At 38.7% G+C, this 14,137-nt stretch overlaps 3 protein-coding genes across 7 annotated transcripts in view; 1 reads left to right on the top strand and 2 right to left on the bottom strand.

Moving 5' to 3' along the window:
* LOC130086927 (ladderlectin-like) overlaps window positions 1-8,705 on the bottom strand; it is a 101,233-nt gene extending 92,528 nt beyond the window's left edge. The window contains exons 1-3 of the mRNA XM_056253168.1: window positions 8,603-8,705; window positions 8,392-8,459; window positions 8,073-8,158 (exon numbers count right to left, since the gene is read on the bottom strand). Coding sequence (XP_056109143.1) covers window positions 8,073-8,158; window positions 8,392-8,452 — 147 coding nt within the window. The 5' untranslated portion in view covers window positions 8,453-8,459; window positions 8,603-8,705. The remainder of the gene's footprint in view (window positions 1-8,072; window positions 8,159-8,391; window positions 8,460-8,602) is intronic.
* LOC130086920 (ladderlectin-like) overlaps window positions 1-14,137 on the bottom strand; it is a 175,196-nt gene that overhangs the window by 127,862 nt on the left and 33,197 nt on the right. For 2 of the 4 annotated variants that reach the window (XM_056253152.1, XM_056253155.1), the window contains exon 6: window positions 6,128-6,358. The exons of 1 other annotated variant lie outside the window; for it this stretch is intronic. In XM_056253152.1, the coding sequence (XP_056109127.1) occupies window positions 6,291-6,358 (68 nt within the window). In that variant the 3' untranslated portion in view covers window positions 6,128-6,290. Of the gene's footprint in view, window positions 1-6,127; window positions 6,359-14,137 lie in introns of those variants that run through there. One more of the 4 variants, XR_008807269.1, reaches the window with a different exon arrangement.
* Window positions 1-14,137, top strand: part of LOC130086917 (uncharacterized) — a 181,872-nt gene that overhangs the window by 142,620 nt on the left and 25,115 nt on the right. The gene's annotated exons all lie outside the window — the stretch shown is intronic.

Here is a 14,137-nt window from a genome sequence, read left to right as displayed (position 1 = left end):
GGTGAAGGAACTGAGAACTAATGAGGAGAGGGAAAACTGAGACACAGGAATAAACCAAATACACAATGACGGGGGGAAACTCAGGACACACATGTAACATAACGCCCCCTCCAAAAAGGCGCGTCCTCGCGCCGTATAACTTCAATAGGGGTGGGGAGGCGGGCGCCCTGGAGGCTGACGAGGGCGTGGCCTACCCTGAGCAGGAAGCCTCCAGGGCGGAGCAGGCTGGTCAGGGGGCCATGGCGGAGTAGGAGACCACCCCTCGGGCGGTCCTGGCGGAGAATCCCCTTCGGGCGGCCATGGCGAAGAATCCCCTTCGGGCGGCCATGGCGGAGACGCACCTTCGGACGGCCATGGCGGAGACGCACCTTCAGGTGGCCTATATCCCCCCCGCAAAATTTTCTTGGGGGGATTGCCAGGCTCAGGGACGTGCTCCAGGACAGGCTTGGAAGGACTGGACGGGACCAGCGGAGAAGGCTCGGGAGGACTGGACGGGACCAGCGGAGAAGGCTCTGTAGGGCTGATTTGAAGCTCTGGCTGGACGTGGCTGACGTGAAGCTCTGGCTGGACGTGGCTGGACGGAACCAGCGGTGCAGGCCCGGCTGGGCTGGACGGAACCAGCGGTGCAGGCTCGGCTGGGCTGGATGGAACCAGCGGTGCAGGCTCGGCTGGGCTGGACGGAACCAGCAGCGCGGGCTTGGCTGGGCTGGATGGAACCAGCGGTGAGGGCTCGGCTGGGCTGGACGGAACCAGCGGTGAGGGCTCGGCTGGGTTGGACGGAACCAGCGGTTTGGGAAACTCGGGGCTGAGTTCATGGGCTGTAGCTGATGTTCGTGTAGCCCACACATACAGGATCGCGGCAGACATTACAATCAGCGCAGTGTCCTCTTGGATGTACTCACGTACGGTGTGCTCAGTCTCTAACGGGCAGGCGACGGGCTCAGGCTCTGGCGGGCAGGCGACGGGCTCAGGCTCTGGCGGGCAGGCGATGGGCTCTGTGCTGGATGGGACCAGTGGTGAAGGGGTATCTGGGCTGGGCAGGACCAGCAGTGAAGGCTTTGAGCTGGGCAGGACCAGTGGTGAAGAGGGCTTTGAGCTGGGCGGAACCAGCATTGAAGAGGGCTTCGAGCTGGGCGGAACCAGCGGTGAAGAGGTCTTTGAGCTGGGCGGAACCAGCGGTGAAGAGGTCTTCGAGCTGGGCGGAACCAGCGGTGAAATAGGCTTCGAGCTGGGCGGAACCAGCGTTGAAGAGGGCTTTGAGCTGGGCGGAACCAGCGGTGAAGAGGTCTTCGAGCTGGGCGGAACCAGCGGTGAAATAGGCTTCGAGCTGGGCGGAACCAGCGGTGAAGAGGGCTTTGAGCTGGGCGGAACCAGTGGTGAAATGGGCTTTGAGCTGGGCGGAACCAGCTGTGAAGAGGGCTTTGAGCTAAGCGGAACCAGAGTGGAGAGTGGTGTCGGGACTCCTCTCGACCACCGCCACTACTGCGGCCTCCACGGATCCCACGAAATCTGGCCAGACGGGTTCCCTCAAACGAACGTCCATGGGTATAGGCTGGGAGATTTTGGCTCTCCTCGGCCAGGACGACCATTCTTACCCTATCGTCCATTTTAGGGAGGTCGGTTCTTCTGTTACGGGTGTGGTGCAGGTTGAAGGAGAGGCAGAGTCCAGATTTCCAATTCAATCACTTTTACTAATAATATAAACTGACAAGGTTCAAACAGGCAGATGGACGGAGGAAACACACACCATAATACAAAGTAATATCAACGAGAACCGACAAGGAGTGAGGGAGAACAGAGGGTTTACATACACAGAGAACAGAAAGGGGAACAAGAAACAGCTGGGGCAAATTATCTAGACACAGGTGAAGGAACTGAGAACTAATGAGGAGAGGGAAAACTGAGACACAGGAATAAACCAAATAAACAATGACGGGGGGAAACTCAGGACACATGTAACATATATATCTATATATATATATATATATATATATATATATATATTATACAAATTCTGTCAGTTTTTTCTCACCCTCATGTTGTTCCAACCCCGTAAGCCCTTCGTTCATCTTCGAAATACAAATTAAGATATTTTTGATTAAATCTGAGAGCTGGATCACTCCTCCATAGGCTTCTAAGGGATTGAAACTTGCCGGCCCCGAAAAGTTATTAAAGACATCGTTAAAATAGTCCAAGTGACTACAGTGGCTCAATCTTAAGTTTATCAAGCGACGAGAATACTTTTTGAGCGCAAAAACAAACAAAAATAACGACTTTATTTCAACTACTAATTTCCTTCTCTTTGGGCCTCGAGTCAGTTAACGTAGTGTGATAGCGTAGAGCTACGTCACACATAGGCTCATTATTGGCCGACGCTGGTCATGTGTGTGATGCGTGTGACGTACAACAACAGAAGCTTATGCTGTTACACTAGTGAACTGACTCGAGTTAGTATTAGAATATTACTAAATTAATATTAGAATAAAGTCGTTATTTTGTTGTTTTTTTTGCGCACAAAAAGTGTTCTCGTCGCTTGATAAACTTAGGATTGAGCCACTGTAGTCACTTGGACTATTTCAACGATGTCTTTAATAACTTTTCGGGGAACACGTTTCAATCCCTTAGAAGCCTATGGAGGAGTGATCCAGCTCTCAGATTTAATCAAAAATATCTTAATTTGTGTTCCGAAGATGAACGAAAGTCTTACGGGGTTGGGACAACATGAGGGTGAGTAATTACTGACAGAATTTTCATTTGTGGGTGAACTAACCCTTTAAATATTCTGGTCATTGAATTACTTTTCTAAAGGTAGATGTAACATTACATGACGCATTGTTTATTGACGTGCACTGCGGTTGTACGGTATATCTTTAGCATACATTCTGATGTTCATTCATGTTTCATTTTGTGCAAAATGCCTAAGATGAAAATAACTTAGTTTGGATAAATTGCTTGTCAAGTTTACAGCGGTGGAAAGATTAGTGCTAGTTTTAGGTATGACACCACAGAAAGCATCATGCCGTAACAAAACTCATGAAATATCATACACACAGCTATGAATTAAATAAAGCTCAAGCTTAAGTATTCAGTTATTATGGGTCCAAAATGCTTTTGACATGACGAGACACACTGGACAAATTAATGCTTCCTTGTTTCTCAATCCTTCAGCTCATGACCCTGAAAACAATCAAACTCCACCATGATGAAGTACGTAACAATTGCATTGTGAAGGGAGAGAGGAACCATCTCATCAAGGATTGAGTGAGGAAGCATGAGGGTTTTCTATGCAGAAGTCTTGTCTTCTGAACATCTGATGCACATATTCATTCTCTGACACAACAGCTGTAATTTATGTTTGACATATGCGCTTGAAATAAACAATAAGGGCCCTATCTTGCACCCGGCGCAATTGACTTTGTACACCGACGCATGTATCATTCCTATTTGCACCCGCGCACAGCGGACTTTTCCATGAAGATGTGAAAAAATAGGCATAAATCTAGCTTACACATTTACCCAAATTACACGCCTGTTTAACCAAAGCTAATTTGAGTGGGTTTATCCCATCCCAATATCACTTCTCTGTGTTTTACGGCCCTGACGAGAACGTTGGTCTCCTCGGCTGTGAACCGCTCCTGGAGTGCGCCTGGCAAATCCGCCGTTATAATACCAATCCACCATGGAACAAGCGCGCCTGTTTTTAAAGGGAATGTGAGATGACACTCTGATTGGTTTATTTCACGTTACGCCCAAACCAGACCTATGAAGAATTTTGAGGCTGTGCAAAAATATCGATACAGTTAACTTCTGCAATATTTTTTTTTTTCATGATAGTGTATCGATAATTCAACCTCTAGTATCGATATTTATACATTTTAAAAATAGTGCACGCATACTAATGCTCGGACACACTCGGTCTCTCTCGCGCGCAGACACCGGTCTCCGTGACGCGTCCAGATGTCTCTCATATACTGCCAATGCCTCAGAAGTAAACGAGAGTGAGAAAATGACGGAACATTTAAAAACCATAGACAGTAAAAGAAATGGACACAGCGACCCCATTGATTTCAACGGAGAAGACTGAAGCCCGATTATTGCACTTCCTGTCTGATGTCTGAGCGACTGCGCAGGCTCAAACTGAGCGTGACGACAGCCTGACAGTTGTAAATCTTCTAGTAGCTGTGCCAAGACAAATCTGAAGCCCCTTGAAATATTTTGTCCCGTTGCTTTTATGGACTCTCTAACTATGGGCTTCTACCTTGACTTTGTGCCTCCATGTCCCCCCGATTGCCTCATAGACAGTAAAAGATTGCCTGCGAGCTTCTCCTCCTGTCTATACGGAATTTCTCTATTGTGCGACAGAGTGTCCCGTGGTTATGACGCAATCTTTAGCCTATTTTTACAAAAACGTCTTCTACGGGGCCGTAACGTAAGATACAAAGTAATGGAGCATTTTATACATTAGCCATGTTTTCATCCACTTGTCAATCGAAATATCTGAAGTTCGGTAAAAAACCTCATGCGAATAAAGCTGGTAAAAGTGTGTTTCCATCAAACGGTTTTAAAGCGGATAAAAACCTGTGCGTAATGACGTCACATGCTGTTTTGCGATCAAATTGGTATATCGAATTGATTTGAGACATGTTAAGGTGTTTCCATTCAATTTCTCACCGAATTGCACAACATTCAAGCCAACATTTGCGAACAAAGTTTTACTAGGCAAAATGGATCGCACCATAATAACGTTTCCATCCGCGTTTATCGCATAAGCCGTACATCGATCAAGATAAAATCCGATGAGACCGATCGTATTTCATTTAAGTCGATATTCATGAAATTCAATCGAATTTTACTGTTTCCATAAGGCATTTTTCATTCGATATCACTTAATGCGGATAAAAACGTGTGGATGGAAACATAGCTATTGTCGTGTTTCTTTAGAAATAAATAATGGACAAATTAAGTCTTTGGACGCCTCAGATGTAAAGTTATTCGCTGTCAAAGTGACGCCAAAATGAATGGGAGTCAATGGGATGCTAACAGCAGGTGAAGTTCTGCTACAATGGCGGCTCCCACGAGGCTTCAACTTCCAGCTGATGGATTACACCGTGGTTAAAAACGCCTGCAGCTTTCAGAGCCGACGTGTGGAAGCACTTTGGTTCTAAAAGTAAGTCGGGCAGTAATGAACTAGATAAAAACAATGCCATTTGTAAACTTTGCCTAGCTGGCTACAATTAAGATTTTGCTCAAACTTGGCATGTTGACGCCAATTATTTGGTTCATGAACGAACATGTTTTTGGATCCAAGAATTGATTCACTGATTCACTTGCATGTACTGACTCATATATTTGCTCACTGAAATCACCCACATTTCGAAGATAATAAATTGGCGAAATTATTGTGCAAGTGTAAAATTATCTGATGACCATGTAAAAATAAAATGAAGTATGTTATTAAAACTAATTAAATCAAATAAAAATAGGCCTAAACCAAAACCAATTTGCTGCCTTTAAAATACTATTTTAATGCAGATCGCTGAGTTATTATTATTATTATTATTATTTTGTATCATATAGATCTGGGGGAGTCGCTGGACCCTTTTTGTAATTCACACTGTGCCCCAGTAAAATATTGCTGATTAATCCTTCTATGATATTGATAAACATACTCGCCCGAGTATGTTTGTTTTCCTTATGTCCCTTGTGTTTTCTATCTGCTGTTTGGAATTAGAACTAATGCCAGAATAGTGAATGAATCACTATTGATCTAATTAGACATGTTTAGAAAATGGTCTGAAATAGTTCATGATTCAGTTTGATTCATTCAAACAGTTCACTCAATCTCTGATTTGTTTGCAGAGGTTTCTCACACCGAAATGTTGGGATATTTTATATGTCCGGGGATATTCAGAAAAAAAAAGGGCCCTGGATGAGTTCCATATTTGCTTATAATCCAGGAAACAAACATGCAAATGTCTTCTTTGTCAATGATGAAGCATGTGTGCAGCTTAAATCGCGCCCCTGATGATGACATCATTTAATGCCATCCTAATAACAAAATCCTCAAACCTTTGCTACACAATATACTTATATTTTTACATAAATGAATTTGATTGACAATGCACAATTTGCTTTTTCAATGTTTTTATTAATTTGAGGAGTGTTTCAGAGAAGATATTGAAAAGAGATTAATGTTTAGAAGAGATTTGATTTTAGAATAACATTCTTTTAAAAGATAATATCGGAAAGATGTAGTTGAATCAAAGTAACTGTGGAGCAGCATGACGGTCTCACAGGTCCTTAACACAGATATAGGATAATAAGTTTGAACAGTGAAAATCGTTCCAGCAACGGTCAGCTGTAAGGAGGAATTATGAAATAAGTTATTCTGATCATTATAGTGTTGTTAGAATCAAAATAAAATTGAATATTTAACTTAAAGCACTTTGTGAAATCTAAATATAGTCATTTCATGTTACTTTATGATGTAAAATTGTAGGATTGTAAATTATAACAAAGTATTTTAAAAAATCAGGCTGAATTCTTACAGGAATAGCTGATCTCCAAACAGTTCTCGACACCATTAGCATTGTTAGGTTCTCTAGCGCACCAGTGGGTAAACAAAAACACAGATCCATCACTCCACAACCACTGTCCATTCTAAAGAGTGAAGAGAGGGAATAAAAGAGTGCACTACTGTTGTCAGACTTCAGGAAGAAGCAAATTAAGATCAGATTTGAAGTCAAAACATCTTCATTAGAAACTTTGCCTTTACTTTTTAAAGCAGAAATGTTAAAATAGACAAAGAATAGGTCTCTTTAGGACACACAATTGAACTCACTTCTACAGCATCATTAGCACCAATCCAAGTACGTGTGGAAGGAGAAGGCAACAGACTCAGCAGGAATTTATTTTCCAGTTTATTACGCACAGATGCGAGATTTGCACCAAGACTTTGACAGTTTCTCTAAAGAGACAGATTTTTTTTAATTGTCAAAACAAAATCTATTTTTTAGCATAAAGCAAAATGACAACATTTTAGACATTTGCAAACAAAGTCTGCTCTGATTGATTATTTGCTCAGTACCAGTTTTCTGTACTATTTAATTGCAGAAAGGAAAGTTTTACTATAAAAAAAACATAACCACTTTATAGTAAGTGTTTTTAAATAATATCACTGAAAACAATGACTTGTTGGATTTATTTGATATAATCCTCGTAACAATTTGCACTAACACATTTTAAGTAACTTTTACTGATACTGCTCTGTACAACTAACCTGTTATTATCAAGTAAAATCTACTTACTATTGGACTTAAAATTAGTTTGACATTTAATTGACATTGAAGTAATTAATTAAATATTACTTCATAATAGTTAACTTATTTAATTTCACATATAGAATTAAGTAACATCTACTTGACTAACCTAACTTTAAGAAAATTAACTTTTTAAGACAATATAACACTGAATTAAACCACACGTTTAAAGTGTATGCTTAGAAATATCTAAACAAATAATACAATAGATATTGAATGGATTACATACTGTATCTATAATAAAAGTAACATGGCACCTGAACACCTCAATACTACACACAATGACTTTAACATTCGATTGATCGTTTTTGAGTGATTGTGTTATTTTGAAAACGAATCTAGATGTCACAAAATGGCAAGTTACTTAATCTAACAAAAGCAATGATAAAATAAAGCTGGAAAACAGTGAAAAATCAACCTTATTTATTATTCATGCCCCAGTGCATGATGGGAACAAGTATTATACAAGTTGAGGTTTTACTTAATTTTATATTCTTGATATTTACATGCTTGAATTGAGTATAATATATAATTTACTTCTTTTTTATTTTATTCTTGGCTGAGCTAACTTTTCCTTGTAGAAATTACATTAGTTTTATTCTGTAGTATTTACTTCACCAGAGAATCATTTTTAAATGAATCATTTGACAATGCATGTATTGTGTACATACATGTCTTTACATCTGTATTTTAGATGTAGTTAAAGACACCTAAGATAAAGTGTGATCAAATCTTCTTTTTGTAACACATTACCTCTGCTGTGATCCACTTAGTCGGATGAGAAAAGTACTTGAAGCACCGGAGTCCAAGTTTCATCCATGTAGCGGGGCATCTTCTGTCTAAAACAACTTCACCCAGTCCATTATCATTTCTTGTATCATTCACGCAAAGCATGTTTTAATTTTTATTTATGTAGCTTATTTTATGTTTTTGTGATTATGTGCTGAAAATATGTGTACTTTATACCCTGTAAACCCCTTATTAATCATGCAGATACTAATCAATGGAATATTGTACATTTCCAAAATATTTTTAAATAGCAAGGGTTTTTACAAATAAATGTCTTGGTTACCGTGTGTATCCCCCATGGAGAAGATGATGAAAAGAAGCAGACAACTTTTCAGCATTGCCATGATGAACCTGAAATTAATAAGCAGGAAAAGTGAAATGTCTGCATGCACTCATATGCTGAACACTGCGATTCTCAATGCATTTAAAGACAAAGCTAAAAAATACTTCAGGTAGAACATTTATTCAGAACTCTTTGATTTTTAAATTGTTGCCTTCAGAATATCAGAGGAAGATTTGGTGAAGAGCCAGAGCCGGTGTAACACAATAACCTTCTCATATCTGTTGAATGAAGATGGGTCATATTTATACACATAATATCCGGCAATAACATCCGGGTGTCCTGGGCAAAGATCAAACTTTACCATTTATGGCATATTAGTTATAGATTTATAGCAACAATTAACCTTCCTGTTACCCTCAAATCTGATAACATTTATTACCCACTGGGGTCAATTTGACCCCAGTAATTTAAACCTCCACAATATATATATATATATATATATATATATTTTTTTTTTTACAAAGGTTTGTCTCAGGTAATTTATGTATTTGTTGACTACTTAAGTAACCTTTTAAGTTAACATCCATAACATTCATTCACTCACCGCGAAGTCTTGTTTTAGTGTCACACTGCAATTCTGAGCATTCTCCCCGTTTTCTTGTCTCTTGGTCTTTTTGGATTTCTTGCCTGTTTTGGATTACTCTTTTGCCTCTGACCCCTGCCTGCTTTGTGTGTTTGTTTGTACGGACTGCCTGCCTGTGTTTGACCTTGCCTGTTTTGGATTACCCCTTAATAAAACTGCATTTGGATTCTCCACCTTCGTGTCTCGGAGCAGTTTCGTGACACCATGGCACGGGAAAGAATTATTAGTTCTCATGAGAATTATATCACATGTTTGGTGAAAATTGGACACATGTGAACTACTAGTGGTTCTCGCAATACTACAGATATGGTTATGTTAGGTTAGAGCCCTAAAACAGAGGGACTTTTTTGAATATAATATTGAATATGTAAAATTATAATGAACATTATAAATTCACATTATAACATGCTATAGTGACCTCAATAAAACAACCAAAACAAATGTGTGTGAAATTTTAAAATATGTTTTCTGTTTTATTATACAGATAAAAGAGCCTGGGGTCAAATTGACCCCAAGGAACACCGATGCCACAAAATGTGTACAGGACATTGAAAAAATATCAGCAGGTTAATTTTATGTTTACAGAGTTGTCCCCATTAAATTAGGAAAAGTCATTAAATTTGAAGCAAAAAAATAAAATAAAATCATGTATTTACAGACGTTAAACATTGTGGGGTCAAATTGACCCCAAAGATAATAGGAGGGTTAAGAGAGGTCAAATGTTCAAATGTATGTGTGTGTCTTGAGTTCGAGTTTACGTGCAAACTTGTTCAAGGCCTAGTTCTTTACTGAAGAAAAAAAATCTACTTGCTACTTTTTGCACTCATATTTTTTTTTAAGTAACTGTCACATGTATGGAATTAACTAAGTTAGGTCAAATTAACAAAGAAGTTAACTTGGCCAATTATAGTTTATGGAGTAAATTCTACTTACTCATTTGAAGTTTACTTTGCAAGACTCGGTTTCATTTCACTCTCTCTTTGTTTGTATATTTTACTCAAACAATGTAGCACTGAAATAGGCCATGCTTTTAAAGCGCATGGTTAACTTTAAAACATGTAAGTAAAAAACACAGTTGATTATGTTACCTTATGTAAGACTACATATCTAAACAATATAATGAGGTACCCAACCGAAGACATAGACTCCAATACTTTGTACACAACACACAACAGTAACAGTGAAAATTACCCATTTTTCAGAACATAGTTTTTAAGTAAATGGGTCCATTATCGGGGCCAAGTGCAAAGAAGACGACAAGACATGCCAACATGGTTGGGAGTGCCATACCAACTGCAGCAAGGAGCAATTAGAGACATTTTAAGAGGATGTTGGGCAAATGGCTGAAAAATCATATATACAGTAACTTATAAGATGATTTATTGGATTATCACTTTCGACCAATAGGTGGCGCAGTTACAGAATCAATTTAATGAGGTCAGAGTAAGGTGACAATGACACATACAAAGTTTTATTGTGAATATGTGAAGGCTTCCCTTACGCAACAAAAATATATTTCTCAATATATTATGTGACAATATATTTCATGTGTCTCCATATATTGTGAAATTTACATTGTAATATATCATATGATATATTACATAATAATATATTATATATATGCAATAATATATTGCAATATATGGGACAATACTGCAATTATTGCCGTTTTCATATATTGAATAAATACATATTATTATACTATTTAATATATTGTTAGGTATATTGAAATATGTCCCATATTATATGAAATTATATATTGGAAGAGGCATTGCATATATGTGAAAATATATATGTAAAATTATATGAGCTAATATACCTCAATGTACCAGATAATATAATCAGATATATATGCAAACATGTCTTAAATATGTTGAAAAATATATTGATTTATATTACATAATATATTATATATAATTATCATATTATATATTGTATACAATAATTTACCATGTGGGGGAATAAAAAGTGGACTAAAAAATGTTGTAATTGTTGCTGTTAATGATAATTTAATTTATACTCTCATCTACATTTTACAATATATGAATCAATACATAGCCATATATGGTCCATCCATATGGCTATATAATGTAAAATATAATGAATGTCATGCAAAAATTTGATTTGGACTATTGTTAATCAACCTTTCTGTAAACCTATGCATGAGCTTACTTAACTCATAAAAAAAATACTTTGTTTCAATAAACATACATGCAATAATGTAATACAGTTTTGTTTGTATATCAATGTATTTTAATATATGAATCAATATATAGCAATAGGTTGTCCATCCATATATTGTTATATATTTTCAAATATATGAGGCAGTTTCTGATATATTGAAATATATTTTCTAATGTATTGCAATATAAATTCTAGTATATTGCAATATATTTTTGTTTCGTAAGGGTTTGCAGAGATAAAGCCTAAAAAGTATTCAAAAACAGTTTTGTCTAGTGACACGAAATCCATAACATTTAGTCAGCACGGTCTGGAGATGATACGATTCGATTTTGGTGAAAATTGGACAAACGGTCTTGGAGGAGTTTGAAAAAGTAGGTATTGAATGAAAATCAAGATGGCGGACAGGAAGTTTGGCTGACTATGGCAAAATTGGTATCTAGGTTTCGGGCATAACCCAAGGAATCTAGTAATACCAGTGTCATTGCAATAGGCAAATGCATTTTTGTCCATTTAATTATAACTTTTGACCAAAAGCTGGCACTGTCTCAAAATCTTTTAAAGCTATAGGGTATACGATTTCAAAGATTGTTCATTATTAATATCCTCGTTTAGATGCTGGTTATGGTTGTATAGTACAATCCTAACAATAGGAATAGAAAAAAGAATGAAAAAAATCCATTCACTCTATTGGCTGTACAGCCGCAGAGAAGTTGACCAATGTAAGCTGTGCAGCCGGTGTGTGTGTGGAGGGGCGGGATGCGTTTTTTTAAAAATTCAGGCTTTCTCGACCGATTTTCAAAATCGTATACCATAGCTTTAAGTACCTTCAGGGCATGCTGTTGATGGCACATAATGAGTTTCGTAATGTTACACCGATGCATTCGTAAAGTAAAGCATTTTAATCACAAAACTGTTTTGAAGTCAATGGCAATTTCCCGTTTTGTTCTATTATAGCGCCAAGAAGTCGCGCAATCCCACCATTTTTTTCATGTGTCCTCAGAGTGAGCCCATACATGTGTGTGTAAAATTCCGTTTTGGAGTATAGACATTTATATGTATAAACACATAAAAAATACCCACACATGACTTTGTTTGCATTTTCATGCCACTTACTATTAATATTTTGACATTTGGGCATTAGTATATTTCCATCGACCTATGTTTCCGAACTTCTGACGGTGGTTTCGTCTCGATCAGTCTAACGGTTTCGAAGATATTGGCAAATGTTTTTTTTAAGCGCTAAATCACAATGCTACACAAACCATAAGGCAAAACGTTGGACTCGGCAAGGATTCAGGAACCCAAGGAGATGACTCAGTCAACCACACCCAGATTTATACGCATTTGAACATTTTATTTTACCATTAGGTGGCGCTGGTTCGAAACTGGTCAGGCTCCTTTAGGGCATCGTACTGATGACCCATACCGAGTTTCGTAACGATGCGTTCATGCGTTCAGAAAATGCAGCATTTTGGTACAAAATTCAAAATGGCCAACGGCTAAATTGATCAATATGGTAAATTTGGATATCAGTCGACTTGGCATGATGTCCTGAATCTAACGATACCACTTTTATGATTTTTGGACAAACTGTTCAGAGGTTATAAGCAAAAATATCCATATTTTATATTTCCAGACCAGTAGATGGCACTGCGCGCAAACGCTGCATGTAGCCTCAGGTCATGCTTGTGATGACATGTACCAAGTTTGGTCTGAAAACGATAAAGCGTTGCGGATATACAGGCTTACGTCTGTTTTCGCACAAGTGGTACATAAAATTTGTTGGTGCGTTTTTTCAAAACGGTTTGACAAATCAACTAGCCTGACTTCGTCATACTCATATTCTAGTCAGAATGTGAGTCTGATACTGCTTCCTAGGGCTTTGATTATGAGGCGTGTCTTAACCGAACCAGGAAAAAAAAAAACTCTGCACTCAATTGGATAGACCTACAACCAATGAGAGCAACGCAGTAAGTCAACTACTTTGCATAGCACAGTTGTCAACTACAGAACTCAAATGCACGCACGCTGGAAGAAGTAAAATAACGAGTGTTGCTTCTTTTACTTGGCCCTCTATGAGTGCGACCAAAGGAGAAACCACAACGAGCACAGGGTTTTCATTGCGTCCCATCTTCTTAGTTACCATCGGAGCCAGCTGATAAATTAAACTTTTGCCGAATCCCATAGGAAGGACGGCAAACACATCTTTCCGATCGACAAATGCCTTGATTGCAGTTCTATGTTCGTCTTTTAAAATGAATGCGCTGTCGATTTCTTTTACAACGGACGCGATAGCGGAATCTACATCTCAGTTCTCCAGCGGCAGTCATCTGTGAGGGAAACCAGTTCAACCCAAGCGCTCTTTGATAACGTGAGGATTACGTCCCTGCAGATCATCTGTCCATCATCGTATAAAGCCCGCCCTGGCAATTTGATTGGCCCGACGATTTCTGAACCGATCATAATTACTCCTCAATGGAGCGAGTCCAGACCGAACTTCCCGATCAAAAAAGTTTGTGGGCGGGGTTCGGGCTGGCATCCAGGCTACAAATCAACATGAATTCCATAACTTTTGTTGGCATAGTCTGGAGATGATCTGGATCAATTTTCGTGGAAATCGGAGCATCGGCCTAAGAGGAGTTTGAAAAAGCAGGTTTTTTCAGAGAATTCAAAATGGCGGACAAGTTTTCATGACAGAAAATTACGTAATAGGGTGCAATAGAATCGTCTTGAGCTCAGGAATCAGAAGAAAAATTATTTTGTTTCTAGCACTTATGGTTCCAAAGTTATTAGCATAAACATGAGTGAAACTTTGGACAGTTGGTGGCGCTAGTGTGATTGTGTTAGAGACTCCAAATTTGCTATGGTGACGGCTCAGACTGTTCTCTATCTATGTGCCACAACTTTCCCGCAAGCGGT

This window comes from Rhinichthys klamathensis, unplaced genomic scaffold, assembly GCF_029890125.1.
Source record: "Rhinichthys klamathensis goyatoka isolate OS25496 unplaced genomic scaffold, OSU_Roscu_1.1 h1tg000103l_1, whole genome shotgun sequence".
Taxonomy (NCBI): Eukaryota; Metazoa; Chordata; class Actinopteri; order Cypriniformes; family Leuciscidae; genus Rhinichthys; species Rhinichthys klamathensis.
This window is presented reverse-complemented; position numbering and strand designations above follow the sequence as displayed.